Source organism: Hyalella azteca, unplaced genomic scaffold (genome assembly GCF_000764305.2).
Source record: "Hyalella azteca isolate HAZT.00-mixed unplaced genomic scaffold, Hazt_2.0.2 contig3937, whole genome shotgun sequence".
NCBI classification, from domain to species: Eukaryota; Metazoa; Arthropoda; class Malacostraca; order Amphipoda; family Hyalellidae; genus Hyalella; species Hyalella azteca.
In genome coordinates, this window is record NW_025934165.1 from 1 (window position 1) to 23,439 (window position 23,439).

Here is a 23,439-nt window from a genome sequence, read left to right on the forward strand (position 1 = left end):
TTAAATGGTTTGAACTGAGTTTCACAGTTCATTCCAAACGCTGGGCAGCAACCATCAACGGAACTTAGTCTCTCAGAGTACGGGGATGAAAACCAAAATGCTTCAGAAGTTCAGATTGCTTTGGTTACCCCTAACTTCGTCCTAGTTTATTTTAAGCCACGCAATATCAGCCAGTTGGTGCTCCGACCTAAAGACTTGTTATTCATATGGATGGCATTGCAAAAATTTTAAACCTTGCCAAGTAAATCAAACGCAGAACACGCATTAGCAGCTTCCCGCCTTATTCCCTCGAAACGAATGGTCGTGTTTTCTGAGCCCTGTAGGTATTGCGGTGGTAGAAGGGCGTAACGTTCATTATTAAAGGCGATACGGGCCTTGGAGCTGCCAGGGCTTCCAAGCAAGCGAAAATTTTCTTCTCGCTTCGCCCCTCAAGTGCCCTCATATAAGGCCTATTTTGCAAAATCTGCAGCTGTAGTCCCGCTCCCATGAAAGTCTATTAGAACTCTTATACACAAGTTTAGAGATGATCACAATGCCCAGTACTTGCGCTTGAAGACTGAAAAGAGCGTTTAAAGCCACCAGACGCATGTTCACAAGGGCTGTTTTAATATTGAATTGGTCTTACGGCACTCCTGCCTCAGGGACTCTCCAGCTTCCCTTCGTTAGGCTGAAGTTTGCTTGCGTGCCTCAATCTGATATTTGAAAGAATTTCTCTTTGGCAAACAATTTCCACTTACATTAGTTATAGGAAAACTGAAGCCTTGATATTCCTCTTATGTAGAAGCTTCCAATTGATTCTTTGAGCTCGGGCATCCCTGTTGGTTATTATTGCGGTAACATATATAGCGCATTTACATTAATCATTATAGAGAGAATTTGTGTGATGCGAAATTTTCTATGCACCTGCGCTGCTGCTCAGAGCTGCCATAAAATACACAAAACACATAACTTTCATGGACCATTTCTATTCCATAAGCTTGTTCATAAATGATTTATATGTTATTATAACCACTTCATGTTGTTTCGTGACATCACCGTGAATTGCAAGTTCATTGTGTCTGAACTTTTAAAAATAAACCCTACAATAGATGTAGCTAGTATAGTTATAGATGAATTCCTATTTTTGTCCAGCTTCGTAGCCTATATTTACACGCGGAAAACTCGCTGTTTGAGGATATTATGTTTGGAGCGAATTTTTCAACCGTTGTTGTTAAAGCGCCTATTTAAATATATCACATGTCCACTCTGACAGCAGAAGCCTGGTAATGTGAGACCAGCTGCTTGGTCACACCTGAAGCATTATTCATGCGTAAAAGAGGTTGAAAAATATATGAGGATAAATTTAAAAACATTCCATTAAGGAGGGAATGGGGGCCCTATTTTGTGCTGGTGCTCATTCGAAATAACATTCATTCGAAACACAAAATTTTTTATTCCGCAATACTAAAATACAATAATATTATTATACTATAATACTATACTATACTATAATATACTATATATCGCAATACTATAATATTACATTATATATAACTCATTTAATCTATATAATATTGACTGCAGGGCTGATACGTGGTAGCTGCGGTTTAATGCTGACAAGTGTAAAGTACTTCACCTCGGAAAGAACAATGAACAGCAAGATTACAGTATGAGAAGACATGGTTGCAACGAGAGAGTAATGATTGAAAAGCCTAGTGCGGAAAAAATCTCGGAGTTTATGTCGACAAGGAGCTGAAATTTTCTAAGCATGTTGAAACGCAAGCTAACACATCGAACAAACTTCTTGGACTAATCAGACGCTCATACGAGTTCCTAGATGCAGAAGCGATGAAGCAGTTGTTTGTTGCTGTCGTGCGCCCGAACCTAGAGTTTGGAAACGTCGTGTGGTCACCGAGACTTGGAAAGGACAAAAATTTAATAGAGAATGTTCAAAGACGTGCAACAAGGATAATTCCAGGCCTGAAAGGCCAGTTCAATGAGGAAAGATTGAAGATTATGAAGCTTCCAAGCCTCAGTTATCGACGTCTGTGTGGGGACCTCATTGAAGCATACGCGTATACTCATTGTTTATACAAGGTCCCCGAAGGATTACTAGAATTTGAAACAAGAACCAACACCAGGGGCCACGGCTGTAAACTGAAGGACCATAGCACACCTCAAGAACATCATTCGCGACGTCATTGCCAAAATACCGATTGATATGCTGCATAGAGTGGAAACCATTATGAAAAAAGCGACTTCATTAGTTTATGCACAATGGAGGCCGTCATTCATGAGATTTAATTTTCAAAACTGTATGAAAAAAAATATGGGATACAGTTTTCTCGAATAAAAAAAAATTTCAAACAATAACTGAAGTACTTTTGTTTTTATTGACCTTTCAAATAAGTAAGTTTCTGTGGCGCACCCTGTATTATGGCCTTAATTCATCCAACAATTCATTCCGATATTGTGCTCTGCCACTGTGCCCCTCTAAATGTTTGCAAAACATTTTTAACATCCTACTGCCCTCCATTTCCTTTTAGTGAGCCTTCCTTCTACTTAAACTCCTCGATCCAGAGTTTTATTTTTTCCTAGAAGTTAGAATTCTAGTAGCACATTGACTCCATAAGAATCATGGATGCATCATTGAAATTAATTCCTAATATTGATTAATTTTGTTCAATTATCTTTTTTGCCCGTCAGCTCTGCAGATGCGTTTATTTCGCTAATTTCTACAATATTATAGTCTTTCTTGCAGGCTGCAAAGCCGGCATGCAGTCAGTCCTGATCTGACATTGAAATTGTTGCCTGGCGTCAGGATATAACGGCATCTTCTTATATAATTTTTTTAGCGCATTTTCTCATTTATGGCAAAAAGGCGCTATTGTGCTCGCCATGTCCGTCCGTCCGTCCGTCTGTCCGTCTGTCTGTCCGTGACTTTACGTTTTCGTCGACGAAAAATGCGCTCTCTGTCACTCACTGCAGTGAGTACTGAGTTATTTTATTTTTTTTATAATTTTTTTATAATTTCCTCATATCCTTAGATTAAGTCTCACTTCTTTAAATCTGCATTGATAGTCAAACCAATTTATTCAGTTAAATTTACTTTAGAAAAAACTTAACCAATTAAGAAATCCTTCAGTTGAATAATGTGTTCTTTAAATAAAACCCTTAATTAAATTTATTCAGTGCGATCCGAAGATATAAAATAACACTACAACACTGTACTATACTCTCAATATGCTGCAAAAAAGGTCCAATAATCAACCGTAAAGTGCGATCAGTTTTAGGTCAAATCTTTTAACAGTAAAAGTGCAGCTTGACCTCGGATCACTGAATGAGAATTACTCCTCGTACGTTCTTCCGAGTAGGTCGGAAGACAATAAAGGTGTGGGGATATCAAGGAATACGTACGACGTCTCGAGAGATTCTCAGCCATCAAATATTTGTTTTTTACAATCTAGAGTCGAATTTGGCCGTGTTTCACATCAATGGACGTTTGCGATCCCGAGCTATATCTGCAATGGAACTTAAGCTGGCAATGATGAATTTACAACCAAGCAACTTTTTCTGTTCCTTTATTATAAGTTGCTTCTTCGCAACACCTGATTTATGCTTATCAAAGTTGATATTTCGAAGACTTTAAGCCATGTCAAGTTTAATTCATATCGTAGCAACATTATGCAACCAAATATCAAACAAAATGTTAGAAAATGATTTTTTTATTAACTCGGAAAATTAAAGCAAAGTAATAGCTAAGGTTTTTCTTGATGGCTCATCAGGAAAATTTTCCATTTCTTGACACACTTTCACTTGACATTTCGTCTGCAAAGGACAAGTCTTGCACAATTTCCTGTAAATGTAAAATTAAATACGTATCTCTATATTCTATGCTACAAGCAACATAGCAATATAGAATATTAATTTTTTACGTAGTTATCATTGTATTTAAAATGAATCCTTTCATCAAACGAGTATGAAAAGAAACCAAGTCCTCCAATCATGAAAATAAAAAAAAAACAGCGGCATGTTATATCGAATTATTGACCTTCTGAAATAGAGCGGATTTTGTAGATTCGAAGGCGATAGTGATTACCAAGGATTGATTTCCTGGAATCCAATGTTCCGATTAGCGTAAACTTAAATAACCGCAAAAACAGCAGAAATAAAAAGTTTTAATTATGTGGGCCTATAATTCACTTAAACAAATATGATTTGAAAAGACAAAAAGCTTTGGTCAGAAATGGATGCCATATTAATATATGTACGTATAACGAAGTAAATCTCATCGTTCAGTCTGCACAAATGTGTTCTTCGATGAAAACATCAAAGAGAATCTGGAAGCAGCACACGTACAAAAACTGGACTTCCAGCATTCAAACCAACTTTAATTTCAAAATTAATCTAACAATTAAAATTGGAATGCATCTAATGATGTATACAACTGCCAAATAGCTTCACCCATGAACTGTTGCCATTTTCTAACAAAAATAATTTTTTCGATGTGTTGAAGCCGTCGAAAGTTTAATAACTAAAATTTTTTACATAATATAACATTTTCCAACTTTTACAATGTTTCACTATCAAAATTATTGAAATTCTCATGCTTGAAAATGCTCAGGTTTACTTTAGCCTTTGAATGGAACAGGACGAACACATCGGGTGCCGCAGTTGTCCCCGCAGCAAATTTCCCCGCTCTTGCATTCCGTCGAGTTGACGCATTGCTGGTTGAACCAAATGCAGTAAATTCCTTCGTCAACCGGAGGGCAACCTCTGTAATAGAAAGAAAGTCCAACCAATTCAACTTGGAAACGGTTGAGCTTGTAGAATTTAGTTTGATCTGATAAAACTCCTGCCCTTCTCACTGTTGTGTGTATCTTATTAATAAACACATATTTGATCGCGTGAGTCTATTCATAGAAGTATATAAATTTAATTAAAAAACAATATTAATTTAGCTGAATTGAGTCATCAAGCTGCAATAAGTTGCATGACATTTTTTATCAATATTCTGAGCTCGATATTCTCGTAAATTCACACTACTAAACTTGAACAAACCAGAAACTCTTATGTTTTGGAATATTAGAAGAATGTCTTAGCACTAAAACTTTCCATGGGACTCGCCGCTTGTCCATGCGCTTTGCTTCTCCGCCCACCGCGCCGTATTCCCTGGAGCTCGAATTTTCTTCTTAAACGCCTTCAAGAACAGACTGGACGAAGCTATGCAGGAGCATATGTTCAGTCTTAAAAAGCCTAGCAAATTACGGATCAGGTAATAAGTCCAGCAGCTATCTCAATCAATCGTCAGTTATGGAAAGATCGGGTTCCAAAGGCCAGATCCCTTGTGAATCAAGTCACGAATAATTCAAGAATCGGCAACAGGCCATGGGCCTATTTCTTCAGTGCCGACACTTCTATTCTTCTCCAATGGTGCTGAGTTTCGCAGCACTCACTGAAGAAATCACCGCCTGCCTCGAGAAAGGCTCTTGTAGAGTATAATTCTTCAAAACATTCGTACACAAACCTCATCAATGCTAGGAATTTGCGAGACAAAACTTCATGAATTTATGTGTAAAATTTTCACGAAGAATATTCAGTACTTGAGGAAACGATTGCCCTCTAATACAGAATTATTGTACTCGTTTGACACCTCAATGGAGTCACGCAATATTTACGCATAATAGAGTGTGTTCATTGTTACCTTAAATGCCCAATCAAATACTTCATGCAAAAAATCGAAATAATTTCAATGGATCTTCAAGTCACACAATTAAGCATTCCCGATTCTCCTCACTGATCGTTGCACTCAGTTGAAAGAATTGAACTCTATTGAGCATTAGTAAATTAAAGAATAAAGATAATCTGAAGAAATTGCTCACGAGCTGTTAGACGATATTGCGGCATTAGCTTAGCAAATAATTGTAACGAAGAAAATATAGAAAATTTCAAATAATCTAAAACAAAACTTGGTAATGTCAGAGAAATATCCGAGAGCAATATTCGTATGGTACAGCTGTATCGTATTTTAGATACAGCTGTGCTGATAATTAAGTGGCAGCTGCGTTTTAATGCTGACAAATGTAAAGTAATTCACCTTGGCAAGAATAATGAACAGCAAGATTACAGTATGAGAAGACACGGTTGAAACGACAGAGTGATGATGTCGAAGTCGACAATGAAAAAATATTTAGGAGTTAATATTGACAATGAGTTGATTTTTTCTAAGCATATTGAAAGTCAAGTTAATAACGCCAATAAACGACATGGACTGATCAGACGCTCTTTCTAGTTCCTAGATGCAGAAGCGATGAAGCAGATTTGTTGCTGTCGTGCGCCCGAATCTGGAGTTTGGAAACGCTGCGTGGTCACCAATACTAGAAAAGGACAAAAATTGAGTCGATAGTGTTCAAAGACGTGCAACAAGGATAATTCCGGGCTTGAAATGCAAGTCCTATGAGGAAAGATTGAAGATTATGATGCTTCCAAGCATCAGTTATCGACGTCTACGTGGGACCTCATTGAAGTATACAAATATACTCATGGCTTATACAAGGTCCCAGAAGGATTACTAGAATTTGAAACAAGAACCAACACCAGGGGCCACGGCTATAAACTAAAATAACTGCGTTGTAACACATCCATGCGACAAAATTTCTTCTCGCTTCGTGTCACCGATATGTGGAACAGCCTCCCTGATAGCATCGTTGACGCTCCGAGTATGAACACCTTCAAAAACAGACTAGACGAAGCTATGCAGGAACATATGTTCAGTCTTAAAAATGCCTAGCAAATTACGGACATGGCAATAAGTCCAGCAGCTATCTCAATCAGTCGTCTGTTATAGAAAGATTGGGTTCCAAAGGCAGGATCCCATGTGAATCAAGTCACAATAATATGCGTTTAAAAATTACTTTTTAAAGACAACACTTCTAAAGCATCCAGTGTCTTCGATGTTACACACGTACAATGAATTTTTAAATTTATTATCAAATATTACAAAAATTAATTTTTACATTTTATGTTTCTAATAAAAAAGTAAATTTTTCAAAATTATTTATTCTGTCAATTGATTCATGCATTGCTTCCGACTTTATGCAAAAGTGGGGGAAATTTCCGATCGATTGCACAGGTATAAGTAGGTTGAATATCATTCAAAAGATTTGTATAAAATAAAATTACTTTTTAAATTTTTTAAAATGAAAAAAAAATTAATTTTTAAATTTATATATTCTGTCAATTGATTCATGCATTGTCTCCAACTTCACGCAAGTGTGCAAAATTCCAGATCGATTTGAAAGGTAGAAGTTTTTTAAATATCGATTATAAGATTAGTAGCAGACAAACAAACAAACAAACAACAAGGAGTGAAGTTAAAGAGAAGTGTTGTAATAAAAAGTACAAGAATCGGCAACAGGCCATGGACCTATTTCTTCAGTGCCGACACTTCTATTCTTTTTAATTTAAACTCACCAGCACAAACACCGCAGCCACGAAAAGTGTTCTCGACTGCATCTTGAATGATTTGAACCGTCACCTGAAACAGAAGCGTATTGGCACTTCCTTCAAAAACGAATGTCACCCTTCGAAAAACATATACTGCGTGAACATATAGTTACAATGAAATATGCGTCTAGATTGCGATGAAATATGCGAAATATCGGTCTGTATAAACTATGAGCTACTATATGATACACTGGAGCTGGAAAAAAACGCGTCCTGCAGTAGTTGCGATCTAGTCTGTTGTGAGTAGAGATCTCGCCTCATGCAGTAGAGAGTGTGGGCGGGGATGCGTGGGCAAGTCTCACTTATTTTGTAATCTTGTCCATACTTCATCACAAAACACGTACCATCTTCCCAGAACCCTGGGCCTATACTTTCAAAAAAAGTTAAGAGATCGTAAGTTTATCAGCCAATCATTGACGGCATTTCAAGTAAAATCCACCAATCATAGACAAGGAAATAGAGCGTAAGTACTCACGTTCATTTAGTGAGTTTTGAAAGTATGTCCCTCACAAGCAGGCGTGTAGGAAACTGTACGAGGAAAATAATTTGCATTCATGTGAAGACAGTTGGATATGCGCAGTTGAGACAGAAACTGTCTCTTGTAATACGTTAATGACGATGTTAAAATGATCTTTTTGCTCATGCACGCTGGCAGTTATACCGCATCCTTAATAAGAAAGTAGTAATGAAACATATACGGTCTAATATGTGTTCGTAATATTATAATTCGTTCCGAACAAAGCTGATGGAAATTTAAATCAGAACTTCTGCAATAGTTTTATTCAAAGTTCATATTCTTCCCACACATGATGTATCGTCTGCAGCAGCAATTTCTGATAACTTTAAAATTTTAGGAGACTTGAAAACAAAATTATCTAATAAAGAATATTATAATATCTATTTTTTTTGTTTTAACAATTAACTGACATCAGATTGTGGTTGAGTGTTACACCTCACAATGCAAAATTCTTTTTTATGAATCTCTTGGTTTCTCAAAACAACAAAGTGTCACAAAGGAAAATTACTGTTTTTATTGAGGCCTGTTGCAGAGACGCCTATTTCATTGATGCCTGTTGCAGAGACGCCTATTTCATTGATGCCTGTTGCAGAGACTTCTATTCCATGATGTCTGTTGCAGAGACGCCTGTTTCATTGATGCCTGTTGCAGAGACGCCTATTTCATTGATGTCTATTGCAGAGACGCCTATTTCATTGATGTCTGTTGCAGNAGAAAAAATCGTTATAAGAAATATTTTGGTCAATTTTAAATATTTAGAAGTCGACGATGACGTCGTCAAGCATTTGATTTTCTGCAAGTAGTTAAGTTAATTAAAGTAATTTATCAACTTTTTAGGTAATGATTTTTATAAATGTAAACTATAGAGTACAATATTGTGAACGTATACCTCCAGGCAAAGTATAAAGCATAGATCCGATATTGTACAAAATTAGAAGTAAAAAGAATGTAGGCCTTCTCTTCTGTTCAATATCAGCACAAATTCTAGTAGGTCATGTGCTGTGTAATGTATGTAATATTTTTGGTGACGTGATAAGCAACTGTTGGATAATCAGATCTTATGCGAGTAGAATCCCAAAAACAATTTCTCTTAATTCATGTTGCATCGCGCGCGTGCGATTTTATTCACGGCTCTTCTCTTGCCATTGATTTATCCACAGGCGGGTATCATTGCTACGAGCCACAACATTCCTCCCGTGTAGTCTGTACAATGTTGACATCACAGTATATCTGTAGAAATAACGATCAAAGTTCATTGCAGCAAATGAATCAAGCATGTTCATTTGGTCACCGTGCAGTTCTTATTTGGATATTCATATTATAGCTCGGACAAAGAAGTGCTGTGGTGCTATACGCATCATATGATAGAATAGAATAGAATAGAAGTGTCGGCATTGAAGAAATAGGTCCATGGCCTGGGCCCATACTTTCAAAAAAAGTTAATTAAGAGATCGTAAGTTCATCAGCCAATCATTGACGGCCTTTCAAGCAAAATCCACCAATGGTAGACAAGAAAATAGAGCGTAAGTACTTACGTTCACTTAGCGAGTTTGAAAGTATGGCCCCTGAACTGCAGCAAGTGGCCACAAGTGTAGGTACACTTGCTTCATCACAACACATCGGCCTCGCTAACAAAGGAAAGTTGTCACGTGCGTGCAGATAGGAAATGGTTCCTATTCAACATGAGCCTTATTCACGTTTCAGTAGCGAAGATGTCTCGTGGTCTCCGATGAATATATTATGAAGATGGTCTCCGATGAATATGGTCTCTTGGTCTCCGATGAATATATTATGAAGATGGTCTCCGATGAATATGGTCTCTTGGTCTCCGATGAATATATTAATGCAAGATTTTCATAGATAATTACGCTGTGAATGAAAGTGTGAAGTCAAACCTCGTGTGTTATAGGAGCGAGTTAATCTATCGCAAAGGTTATGTCAAGAAAAGTAATATTGTATTTCAACGAAATTTGCTACAGCACTAATTTGGAATCAACAGTGTTATTGATTAATCTTCAGCCTCTAACATTAAAAAATTATTAGAATTTTTTGTATGATGTTTAATCTCCCTTGATGCTAGTCACAAAAAATGTTCGCTCTCTTCGATCGATAAGAATCACACATTCACCAGCCTTCTAGCTCTCCATTTGTTTCTGAATTTGACTGAAAAACAACTTCTAATTCATGCCTGGATTCATATCAATTCAATCCAATACATCATCAAAAATATGTATGTACGCGTAAATCTCATAGTCATACTTCAGTGTGGGCTTTCGACGATTACGTAATTGCAGGCTTTCCGTGTCCAATCAGTGGGGAGAATGTAAATTAATTTTTTGCGTGGAAATGAAAGAAGCCGCAGGGCGACCTCATCGATCAACATCAAATGATATTAAATGAAGCGAGAAGGGTTCTAGTTACCTCGATGTTATAAGCGATGACTCCTTGATAATTCTTCAATGGCGATGCCTTGATTAATTAGTATATTTTTTACGCGAAATGATATAAGAAGAGCATGCATGGCGTAGGGAGGGATGAATGGACACAGTTACAAAGAATAACTGAATATTTTTAGGTACAACCCGATTGATTCCAGATAATCTTTTTCGATGTAAGTCACAAAGAAAAAAGTGTGAATACAAATATTTTATATATTTATATATAATAATGCTATTTGCGTAACTACAATCATATGTGTATGCGAGTCAAACGTAATATCTTTTTACAAAAAATGTTACCGTGTTTGAATTCCGTGGAGATATCAATTACAATATCTAACTTTCGTTACTTTTATTTTTACTTTGTCGCATCACGGTTTCATGATTTGAGCGAGACGAAGAAAACGTCCACCCCAACTGATTGCTCGTCCAGCATAGCATTATTTTGCTTCTAAACTTCGACCATGTTTGTTTGATTCTATTATTATTTGCTGTATAACAACGTACCTCAACTCAGCGTGTTATTAAATTCAGTTAAAATATTGCAAAAAGTGAACCACGATAATGTTTGATGGAAATTCAAGTTATCAAGAATTTCGATATAATGCATAGATACCATATTACCTGATGAATGGACTTTATTAATTGCATATATAGCAGCAATATGCAATGTGTACCTCCAACTACTGCATAATGAACATCGTTTAGCTTTGACTTCAAAATGAGCCGGTCTCCTTACAAAACTTTGGTCAGGAAATGCTTCTTAACTATGTTCACTTATTAGAGAGCTGTGATGCTAAAGCCGTTCGAAACTAAAATTACAATTGGGAATGTAAGGGAATTACACTCATTTTCATGCTTCAGTTAGCGTTCATTTCATTGTGCGTTCGACGTTCCATATAATTACTGACATGCGTTGGCGTTACATCGCCGGTCTGAAGCTCGCGTTAGGATATCTTCGAACTCGGTTGTTAAGAGTTGGTTGGAGCTAACCTACCTACCAAGCTACCATCACTTTAACTTAGCGTGTCCGTATAGTAGGGGGGTGTCCGCTCAAATAGTATCTAATATATACGAGTGTTATGACATTATAATCTGGCAATATGTTTGTCGATGCTCACCTTCTGTACCCTCTGTTTTGTGTAATTTGTTGGTTTATTAGTTGTTAGCCGGTAATTTTTTTGTTATTTTTTAATTTTAAGCTTTTAATTTTAGTTTAGTTGTTAGCCGTAGTTGGAAGTAGTTTATTAGTTGTTAGCCGTTAATTTTTTTGTCCGTGTTCAATAAATTGTAGTTTACCAACCATTCGTTTCTCCTTTGTTGAGGGGCGCAGTTAGTTTTGGGTAAAATGTTCAAGCTCTCTTACACGCTGTCATGCCAAACCATCACGTCCACTGACATTTTATAAGCAAGAACAAGTGGATTGACTTCCATGCCAAGAGGTCCAAAACTGCAGAAGCTCTCAGGCCCCACGGTCATCCTTGCGGTTGTCCTGTGGCTTTAAGTCCACCCAGCGTGGACACCCGGAAAAGAAGAAGAAGAAGTTCAAGTCTACAAGGAATCGTCTTGTCTGAGCTTTACGGGAGCAAACTATTGAATTACAGTAAATTTGGAAATGAAGAGTTCAATGAGAACGATGAAACTTCTGCTTTTAGACTGGAAAGTGGTGCAATCAAGGTGACCAAAGTTACGCAGAAGTTGAACACACTGCTGGATTAATCGCTAACATCGGTAGGTTTATGCAAATTAGGCGTTGATTATTGGAGACAATATTCAAATTTAAAAGAATGAGTCACTATTACCAAAGTTTCTATGCCTCTCTGTCGATCCTCACCATAAGAACGTGGACTACAGCATGGTTGAATTAATTTAATTAATTCAACCATGGACTACAGAACACCGCGATTTAGTGGACCTGAACCGCCTGAGTTTGAAGGCGAGGCAAATTCCGGAAAGGCGGATCCTTATCTGTCAACTGTCAAGTACAGGTACGTAGATAAGAAACCTCATATGATTAGCCACTAGCTGTAGCTGGTAGTATCACTATTCACTAGTATAGTAGTTTTTATGTAGTAAAAATGTATTCACTAGTATGTAGTATCTACACTTTACAAATAATTGCTGCTGACGAGGAGAGCAAGCACCAGCAGATAGAAGAATGAAACTGAGAGTAAGAAGATGAAGACTTGAATTAAATAATCATTGCTGAGTCCAGGTGTTACAAGCGGTCGGTGCTACGGTGCATCGTGCATGCGGCATGACTTCTTCTTCACCATCAATCCGTGACCCGTCAATCGGGCTGTTATCAATCAGCCAATGCCAATCATTGTATTGCTAAGGGATGCAACTGTCAAGTCTCAAGAGTCAAGGGCCTAAGTCCTAACTCCTAACTAATAGTAAGTAGGTCCGTGAAGTGTAAATACTAAAATAGGTACAACTTTTTTCGAACAAGGAGCAGTCAATTATGAGTCAAATTATATAGAAATGCAACATGATGGGATTATTGGGACTAGTTGGGATTGGATCAAGTTTTAATTTTAAAGGGCTTCCTGTTCCAGTGTTCCATCTTATTCTGGGTTGCTAGGAGTAGGACTGCTGACTGGGAGACTTATCTGACTCTGAAACTGTTCTTACTTCTGGGCAGATGGCATACCTAGATGCCAACTTCTCCTGCTCTCTCTACTGAAATATTGAAAAAAAAAATCATACCTGTCAGCTGTCAGGCTGCCAACCCCTTAATTCAAGTTAATTGTGATTTGTGAATTGCAATTATTGAGCCTGAACCAGATAATTTGAGATAAAGATCCTATCGCCACATTTCTTGCAATTGCAAATAATTTAGCTCCTTCAGCCTCCTCCTAGTTCTAGCCACACCATATTTTTGGAACCACAAATGGATTTTTCAAGCTGTGGTTTTATGGATTCCATTTCTTGTGAGCCGTGAATACCATATGGGTATATCCTGGCAGACGCATACCTGGCCATAAAGAGCCATTTACAAGCAGTAAACTTAACAGTCGTACCAACTTGTACGTCCTGTGTACCGGTATGTCACTAATTCAAAGCTTTTTAGGTACGTACTAGGTTTGTGAATGTGAAGCAGGTATATCATTGGTGCTACGGTAGAAATTGGATGACTGCAGCATCTTTCACTCTTGAATTAAAAGAACTTTAGTAACTAATTTAATTTTTCCACTTTACAGTTAAATTTAAATAAGAGCCTGCACAATCACATTTTTATCAAATATATTTAGCAAATGTCATTCATGATGACCTCGTCAAGAGCTCCGCTGAGTGGAATTCGGGTGTTGGAATTTGCTGGGTTAGCTCCTGGACCGTTTTGTGGCCGCATTCTCAGTGATTGGGGTGCATCTGTTGTCAGAGTGGATAAGGTAATCTAAATCTGTATGGATTATTTTCCTTATTTTATAACTAAAAACAAATTTTAAGAACAAATTGTAATTACATTTTCCAAATTTCTTCTACACTGTATAAGTATATACCTATATAACTATTTTAAATGTAGATATTATAAATGGACTATCTATTTTGATATAAAGCATATAGTTGAAATTTCCCAAGTAGTTTGCCCTATAAATGACCTGAATAGGAAATAGATAAATAGCATGCTAATTTTCTGCTTTACATTATTGTTTTTGTAACAGCCCAATGATGTTGATATGGACCGTCTTTCTGCTGGCAAGAGAAGCATCATTGTTGACAGCAAGAAGCCTGAAGGGAAGCAAGTTCTTGTTAAACTTGCCAATGTTTCTGATGTCCTCATTGACCCATTCAGACCAGGTAACCTGAAATGACTGGCTTGTGTTTTGTAACCTAAATTCTAGATTATTGCATGAAGTGTAAATTTGTTCTGATTAATTGCAATGTGCTGCTTGTCTATGGTGCTTTAACTCAATATTCAAATTTTCTACTTATTCCAGTCGACCATTGTTGGGGTGGGGTGTAAAAGTACCTATACTAGAATGCTTAATATAACCATTTACGTATAGGTCTCAAAAAATATAATTTGAGAATATAAAACGTTTAATACAAATATAAAAAATAACAGACCTCCAATTTTTGGATTCCTGTGTCTGCAGAAACGTGCAAACTTGTCAGTCTCTGGATTTGATTTGTGTTAATGGTCTTTATTTTGAAGGTTCATTTTGCTTTTCATTCATTGGTCTATTTTACCAGTTACCTACTGTTCATTTTTATTGAATAAATGAACTGAAATTATAAAAATTTAATTGATCAAACTTTCTGCTGTGATGAGCTGAGCAAAGCTTTTACTTTCATGCACCTGATTTTTTTCCCTGCTTTTTATATTTTTTCTTGCTCATTATCTTATTATTATTGCATTCAAAGTCTTATTCTAGAATGCCAGGAGGGGTGTTTGTTTGAAGCACCTGTTCCCAAAACCTGCTTTTGAAAATGTTGAATATCTGGATTTTTTTCGAGTAAACAAAAGTTTAATAAAAAAAATGAAAGAGGCTCTATTATTGATTATTATTTGTAATCTATGTGTCCCAAGAGGGAACACCAAAATCAAAGCATTGTTCTCCACGTGTCATATTGATGAATTAGCTTGCTGATAATGTTAACCTACCATTATAGGTTAACCTGCAACAATAACTTGAGCATTGACACATTACACTGTTGGTGTTTTATGATTGGAGCTGGATATGTAATACTAATATTGTGAATCTTGTATTACAGGCGTGTTAGAACGTCTGGGACTTGGACCCAGTGAACTGCACATCAGCAACCCTGGCCTCATCTACGCTAGGATGAGTGGCTACGGACAAACTGGCCCTTATCGCTCCCGTGCTGGACACGACATCAATTATGTTGCACTCTCCGGTGAAATATATATTTATAATCCTTTGGTGACTTAATGTGACAATAATGTGACTCTAATAATTAATATGACTCTAATGATTAAATTAATGTGACTTAATGTGGCTCTAGTCTTTAAACATCAATTATAGACTCTACATCAGTTAAACGTTTGGTCAGTTCACATTGATTTTGATTGCTCTTTGAAGTTCCCAACTTCTTTCAATTGCTCACTTGTACTTCTTTTTAACATTTTCCTCCCAAGACAGACTACTGAGTTAAACCTTTTTGTTAATGAATGTGATTTCAAACCTACATTTAGGAGCTTGAAAAACAATCGGAGCCTGATTCTCTAAACAACTTAGCTAAAGCTAGCCTGATTCTGTTAACAACTTAGTCTAAAGTCTAGATAAATCCCTGCTATATTGTGAAATTTATCATAAATTTGCTGAAATAATCAAAATGATGTGCCATGTGTACAGGAATGCTGTCAGTGCTGGGACACAAGGAGTCTCGGCCATGCCCTCCCATCAACTTGCTGGCAGATTTTGCAGGGGGCGGCCTTATGACGGCGTTTGGGGTGGCAATGGCCTTGCTGCACCGCAACAAGACTGGTAAGGGAGACTGGCAGGTAATAATAGGTTAATAATTTAATTCCCTATTGAATCGCCACAGTATATTGATGGTATATACCGGTACCTACTGAACCAGAACAAAACTTGTAGAGCGGACGACAGAGGAAATAATAGGTTGAAGATTATTTGTTTGCTATTAATTCGCCATAAAATTTAAATTATACACTGTACCAGACTGGGAGCCTAGCAGAGGTAATGACAGGTTGGAAGATTGAATTTGATTGTTATTGAGTTGCCACGAAATATGTATGGTGTGTGCAGCACCGCAACAAGACTATTTGTGGAAGCTGATTATACGGTGGCAGAGAATGAATGAAACTTCCTTGAGTGCTCCACGAAATGATGATGGTTCAAGGTTGGCTTTGATCGCGGTGCACTTCAAGTCATATTAGGCAGCAGTTAGAATATTCCCGCAACAATAGTTTTTCATTTGACCCACAATCAGTTGATTATAATGTTTATTTTATAGAATCCGTTTTTGCGTTTTGTAAAAAATTTCTAGAATAAAGAAGAGTTCCTAATCGTGTACCGTCTACATATCATTATTGGTACCATAATGATGGATCCCGTGCACGAATGCAGGCTTGTAGAGTTCATAAGCAGTGCTATTTGACAAATCATCATAGAAATTCCTTGCCCTGACGCTCGCACTTTCCACGACAGGCAGTACACTCGCAGGCTTCGCCTCGAAAGATACTATATTTTACTATACTATACTATAGGCACTATACTATATAACTATATTTTACTATACTATGTAACTATATTTTACTATACTATAGTACTATATAACTATATTTTGCCGGTGTGTGCAGGTGAAGGCCAAGTGGTGGACTGCAGCTTGACTGAGGGCGCGGCCTACACCAGCTCCTGGGTTTACAACGCTCAGGATTTGTCCTTCGTCTTCGGCAAGCCTCGGGGCGAGAACTTGTGAGCAACTGCTGCTCTGCACTAGAAATACAAGCAAACTTATTTATCTTGCAATTAATATTTAACTTCTTGGTAGTCCGAGTTGGTATTAAATTTTCTCATTGTGTTGGCAATGTAACAATTGATTTAAGGAAGGCTGGCAGTGAAACAGCTTGATTGAAAGGCCAATATACATTAGCTGTTTGAACAGACCGCTGTTCTAAAGCACGATAAGCTTTGTTAATGGTATTAGTTTTTGATGGGTATTAGGGATGTTGGACATTTAATCAAGTTTAATACAAGTACAAATCAGTAACTGTGAAGCAAAAAGTTATTCTTCAATCGCTACCTTCCTTTTAATACGAGCTCATCAAAATGCGATAACATATCACGTAATTAAATGCCAACATCAGAGATCTATTTTGGTGGAAGCTCTATTTTGTGTACTCAAATCAGATCAAAGTTTACTAAGGTCAGACTATTGTTGACTTGCGATGTTGACTTGACTTGACTTGCAATGTAAGTTACGTTGGACAGAATTTAAAAAGTTTACTAATGTTTAGACTATTGATGATTTAAGAAACATGATAGTCACAAGTTACGTTGGAAAGAATTTCAACATTTATCTTTGCTCAGGTTAGATAGCGGGTCACATTTTTATGACACGTTTGAAACCGCGGACGGCCGGCACATGGCAGTCGGGGCTCTGGAGCCGCAGTTCTACCAGCAATTCATCCAAAAACTGGGACTTGAAATCGAAAACGTGAGGGGGTGTAAAGGTTACTAGAATGAGCATGAAAACGTTATGCTAAGCTTGTTGGATGATCTCATATCTTCAGGTGGTTATGAGTGAAGAAAAGATACGGTACGAGCATGAATGCGATTAGCAGATGCGGAGTAAACGTCTAAGTTACCATTGTTTATCAACCTTCAACACACTCAATATAATATGTATACAGAGTGTCTTGGTCCAAACTGTGAATCTCTATTTCAATAGGTAAAGATATTTAGAGATTCTATGTAAAGATTATTCTCATGCATAGATGTTGTAGAAGTTTTTGCTGTTGCAAGACGTCTATTTCACCTTGTGTTTGAGAGGTTAGGTTAGGTTAGGTCCAAACTGTGAATCTCAATTTCAATTAAGTAAAAATATTTACCAAGATTATTCTCCTGCATAGATGTTGTAGAAGATAATTGCTACTGCAAATATCTTGTGTTTGAGAAGTCTAATGTACTCGTCGGACTTGTGCAGGTGCCTCAGTTCGGAGACTCTGATGCCTTGAAGGCCGTTGTCGAGGCGCAGTTCAAGACCAAAACAATGGAGCAGTGGACGAAGGTAAGGTTACTCCAATGCATTCAAATAAAAATAATAAAATGGTATTCTCATGGTCATTTAGTTATACTCCACCTAAAGGAAACCATGCAGCAGTGGACGAAGGTACGGTTACTCTAATGCATTTAAATAAAAATAATAAAATGGTATTCTCATGGTCATTTAGTTATAATCCATCTAAAGGAAACCATGCAGCAGTGGACGAAGGTACGGTTACTCTAATGCATTTAAATAAAAATAATAAAATGGTATTCTCATGGTCATTTAGTTATAATCCATCTAAAGGAAACCATGCAGCAGTGGACGAAGGTACGGTTACTCTAATGCATTTAAATAAAAATAATAAAATGGTATTCTCATGGTCATTTAGTTATAATCCATCTAAAGGAAACCATGCAGCAGTGGACGAAGGTACGGTTACTCTAATGCATTTAAATAAAAATAATAAAATGGTATTCTCATGGTCATTTAGTTATAATCCATCTAAAGGAAACCATGCAGCNGTGTTATAACTGGAATTTAAGCGATACTTAGAGGTCAAGAATCATTTCTATTTTCGTGATTAATACACTTTGAAAGAGTATTCTTGAGGTGCTATCAACATTCTGTCGTACGAATGATTGAGAAAATTGTTAACTTCTGCAAAAAGATTGGCAAATGGACGCAAAATATGATGCCTTTTGAAGGAAATTGTATGTTATAGAGCTGTCTCTTATACACATCTAGATGTGTATAAGAGACCTAATTGGACGTTTGATTACAGTTAAACGTACGTCCAATACGTTACGGTTAAACGGTTTACGTTACGGTTAAACTCTGTCAGTCAAGATTAAAGTTCGCTGAACTGTCTCCGCTCTCCTTCACGTTGTTGTTGTTGTAATTGCCCATCCTGGTAGTGGCGACTAGGTAAGGGAGGGGGTGATAGGTCAGTTTTTCCGGGCACTTGGTGCCACTGGTAGTTCCACGACCATCACTGGCTCGCTGACCAGCCAGACCCATATTTGCATTACACATCCTGCACGTCGATGCTCACGCCTGTAACTGGATAAACAAAACCCTTGAGTTGGGCAGGAAACACGTTTAATGTGTTATTAGGTTAGCGTTGTTTGGGCAGACCTAACGACCACTCGTCGCGTGTTTGTCTAGCCCATGTGCGCTGGCTGCTCTGATGACGGCACATTGTCCGAGACTACATTGAGTTCTGTTTATATGGGCAGACTTTCTGCGTCACCTGCCCCAGGCAGGGCGGAGGGAAGCCGCTACCCCGTGGCGGGGCAGCACAGCGAAGAAGTGCTACGCGAGCTCGGCTTCTCTGCGGCGGAGCAACAGCAACTGCTGAGCTGTGGGGCGGTCGTTAGCGCCGAGCAGCCCGGCCACTCCAGCAAACTCTGACGAGGAGGCTTGAAATCTTCCAGCTAGTTAACCCTTTACCGCCTGACATGAGTAACAGGAGGGATATTGTCACAAGCCTACTGCCCAAAAATGATACGTGCTTGTGAGCGCAAAATGACTTGCACTGATGGTTGCCGGCACGTACGACAACTTTAAGATGTTCTTTGTTGCGTACAAACGTCCTCAGGTTGTTGCACTCGATAGTTTACGTATGATATAATAATATAATATAATAGTTAGTATATATAATAGTATAATTCAAGTTGAAAGTTATGTTCCTGGAGAGTGACATACTAACTAGAGGGTTAACTAGACCTTGCTTTCAATGAATGAGCCTTGAGCTTTGAGAATCCCTCCATCCAACCGTCTTCTGTGTTACCGATAAAATTTTCGAATTTAATTCATGTTAATTGAAGGAAGACATGTTCGAAACCCGATTTTGCATAGAATCCCATTCTAACTCGTTTTTTTACTGTCCCAACTTAGACTCTGAATATCACTTGATTTCAAATGATAGAAATTGGATTCTAAATTTTTAATGCAGCCCCACTTTCGCTTTACAATTCCTAGCGATAGAACCAGTAAGCTTTAAGGTTCAGGTTCCGATACGAGAATGTTTGCATATTTTATCTCGATCAGCCCAATATATTTCCATTCATGGCTTCAAAGAAACAAATATATGCAAGCAGGAATTCAAAAATTTGCATATAACTCAGTAAATGTTGGTATATTTATTGTTTGTGTTGGGAGAACTGGATTGAGTTCTGAGTTGGATGTATTCGTCGAGACCCTTGTGTTGTATGGGAGGGCACCAAAGTTTTATGGTCTCATTTTATGTTGGGCACCAAAGTTTTGTGACTTCAGCTTGCGCTTGAGTCATTGCAATGAATGTGAAGGGGCGTTTTAGGAAGCTTTGGAATCATTTTATTAGTTGGTTCTATTAGTTATGTCAGATATTTTAACAATTTTGTTTGTGCATGATAAAATGGCAGCTTATGAGACTTTTTATATTCTATTCTTATTCTTATATCCTATGAATATTTTTATATACGATGAGGGGCAAAATAATATGGTATAAATAGACCAGGATAAGGGTTAGTCTAGTAGCGTTCCTTGTTTCCTCCCAGCGCAGATGATGAGAACAGGCCACCTCTAAGTACTCAACCTAAACATAATAATAATAAAACATGTGATAAGATACACGACTGTGATGTTTTACCACAAATTTTTCCGAGAAATGTAGTATATACTTTTAATTTCTATTGAAGTTTCGGCTTTGCTGTTTGATGGAAACAAGCTCTGAAACTCTTTGCAAAGAAAACCGGCATATGAAACTATTTGCTATTAGTGTTTTTCCAGTTGCTAGCTGTGAGCCTAGCACTAGTAGTTATTTTGCATTTTATTATACCGCAGTGCCATATGTGTGGATCTATTCTATATAAATAAATAATGTGATTCCTGCTTCGTTTCTCTGAGCATCCTTATTTGAAATCCTGCCAGTCATTTTCAATATATGTTACACTTCGTCACTCACAAATCGTGAAATATGAACCCAAAGATTGCCGTTTGTTACTTGCGAAAAACTTTTGCTGAAGTTCGTTAACAGATTCGATTTTTTCACCGGCCAAGTGAACGTTTTTCGAAGGATTTCCCAATCTAACCCTTTGAATCGCTGCGACGGCCTTCATTTTTTATAGGGTATTTTTAGCATAATTTTAACATGAATTTCAAATTTTCGGGAAATGACGCTGATTTAGTCTTCCGTATATATCAATTATCAAATATGAGTTAGATTGCAAAATCGGACGCTAATGCTAATGGTTGATGCTTAGAGGTTTTTGGAGCCTCCCTCACCTTAGCAAATTATCGCTCTGCACGACTGCCAGCAGCCCCTAGACCTGAGCAGTCCCTAGACCTGAACAGCCTTTATACCTGAGCAGCCCCTAGACCTGAGCTGCCCCTATACCTGAGCAGCCCTTAGACCTGAGCAGCCCCTAGACATGAGCAGCCCCTGGACCTGCGCAGTCCCTAGACCTGAGCAGCCTCTAGACCTGAGCAGTCCCTAGACCTGAGCAGCCCCTAGACCTGAGCAGCCCCTAGACCTGAGCAGCCTCTAGACCTGAGCAGCCTCTAGACCTGAGCAGCCCCTAGACCTGAGCAGCCCCTAGACATGAGCAGCCCCTGGACCTGCGCAGTCCCTAGACCTGAGCAGCCCCTAGACCTGAGCAGCCCCTGGACCTGCGCAGTCCCTAGACCTGAGCAGCCCCTAGACCTGAGCAGCCCCTAGACCTGNATTATTATTATTATTATTATTATTATTATTATTATTATTATTATTATTATTATTATTATTATTATTATTATTATTATTATTATTATTATTATTATTATTATTATTATTATTATTATTATTATTATTATTATTATTATTATTATTATTATTATTATTATTATTATTATTATTATTATTATTATTATTATTATTATTATTATTATTATTATTATTATTATTATTATTATTATTATTATTATTATTATTATTATTATTATTATTATTATTATTATTATTATTATTATTATTATTATTATTATTATTATTATTATTATTATTATTATTATTATTATTATTATTATTATTATTATTATTATTATTATGATCAGTCGCCGATTCCGAACATCGCCAAATATTCACAGCTTGGTGTGTCGAACAGGCAACTCACTGCTCCAATTCTGTTGTGCCTAACCGCCTGGACTCCTCGCCGATTTGACTAGAACCGTCGCAGGATGCTGGGATCGAACCTATAGCTTGCTGCTCTAATATTGGTACCCTGCACTGTTGCCACTGGTCCACCCTGGCCTCAAGGATTGTCGTGAGGGATGTTCCTAGAGGTATTGACGATAGGCGATCTTTACTGAAGTCCGCAGCAGTGTTCATGAGAGTTGGTTGTGAGGACTGGACCCCTCTACTTCCCCTATGGCCTATATGATGAAAAACATTCATGTGCTATACAGAATATCGGCAAACTGATATCTTTGAAGACGAGAGCCAAGAGTTTTCACACTCCTGGCGGCGGTCATGGTAATTTTTTGGCAATATGAGCACAAATATGCGTTTTTATTACATAATAAACGTAAAATTGCTAAATGGCACATAGTTGTGCCCACTAACTCAAGCTCTGTCACCTATTCACATGCACATCACAGAGCCAAAGGTTCTAAAAATTTTCTCGTAAGAGGCAAACGGTTTTGACAAAACACGTCAGAACAAATCAGATTTAAAGTTCCAGCGGGTTGTCAAGCTTTAAATCTTTCACGAGGAGAAAGTCAGTTGCATTCGCCGTAAATGCATGTGTGTGAATTGCGATCTCTAAACTATAATAACCGGTAAATTAATTATTAATTAATTCAGATTCTTATAAGTATTCACAACTTTAATTATTTGATTTGTTTCCGCTTTAACCCAACTGGCTCTCTCCCTCAGAGGTTTGCCAGTCCGCCTTGTTTTTTTTTCTTGTCTACTCTATTTCGTAAGGTATATTAGTTATCACAATAAATCGTCCTCTGTCTTGATCTTAGTCTTGCATGGGAGATACAGGCTGTCTTGCTGGGTCTGTCGCTACACTGAAATCGTCCTCTGTCATGACTGTCTGTCACTAATAACACTGCCCGCTACATTATTATTAAGCAACAATTCAAATAAACTCAGCTAGACACAAACTCTTTACTTTCACTTCCTTCTCAGCACAATATTCTTCAACAAATTGAACGTTTATTCTCATCCTGAATAATAAATATAAAATAATCATCACTGTTATATTTCGTTGATTTTTACCTTTGCACCAAACAATCCTAATTATTTGCCTTCCATAGACGATTGATAGGTAGATACCT

General features: G+C 37.5%; 1 protein-coding gene across 1 annotated transcript; it reads left to right on the top strand.

The window, feature by feature from the left end:
• The first annotated feature begins 13,642 nt into the window (after window positions 1-13,642).
• LOC108672730 (alpha-methylacyl-CoA racemase) lies at window positions 13,643-19,762 on the top strand. Its single transcript, XM_047879832.1, has 9 exons — window positions 13,643-13,832; window positions 14,106-14,241; window positions 15,160-15,303; window positions 15,762-15,893; window positions 16,730-16,844; window positions 17,460-17,586; window positions 18,076-18,266; window positions 18,527-18,572; window positions 19,303-19,762. The coding sequence occupies exons 1-9, from the start codon at window positions 13,698-13,700 to the stop codon at window positions 19,546-19,548; spliced, it is 1,272 nt and encodes a 423-aa protein (XP_047735788.1). The 5' UTR covers window positions 13,643-13,697; the 3' UTR covers window positions 19,549-19,762.
• The last annotated feature ends 3,677 nt before the right edge of the window (window positions 19,763-23,439 follow it).

Coding starts and splice junctions, on each gene's coding strand:
- LOC108672730 (XM_047879832.1), top strand. CDS start 13,698: ATGTCATTCATGATGACCTCGTCAAGAGCTCCGCTGAGTGGAATTCGG. Junction 13,833..14,105: donor CTGTTGTCAGAGTGGATAAG/GTAATCTAAATC, acceptor TTTTTGTAACAG/CCCAATGATGTTGATATGGA. Junction 15,894..16,729: donor GCTGCACCGCAACAAGACTG/GTAAGGGAGACT, acceptor CGGTGTGTGCAG/GTGAAGGCCAAGTGGTGGAC.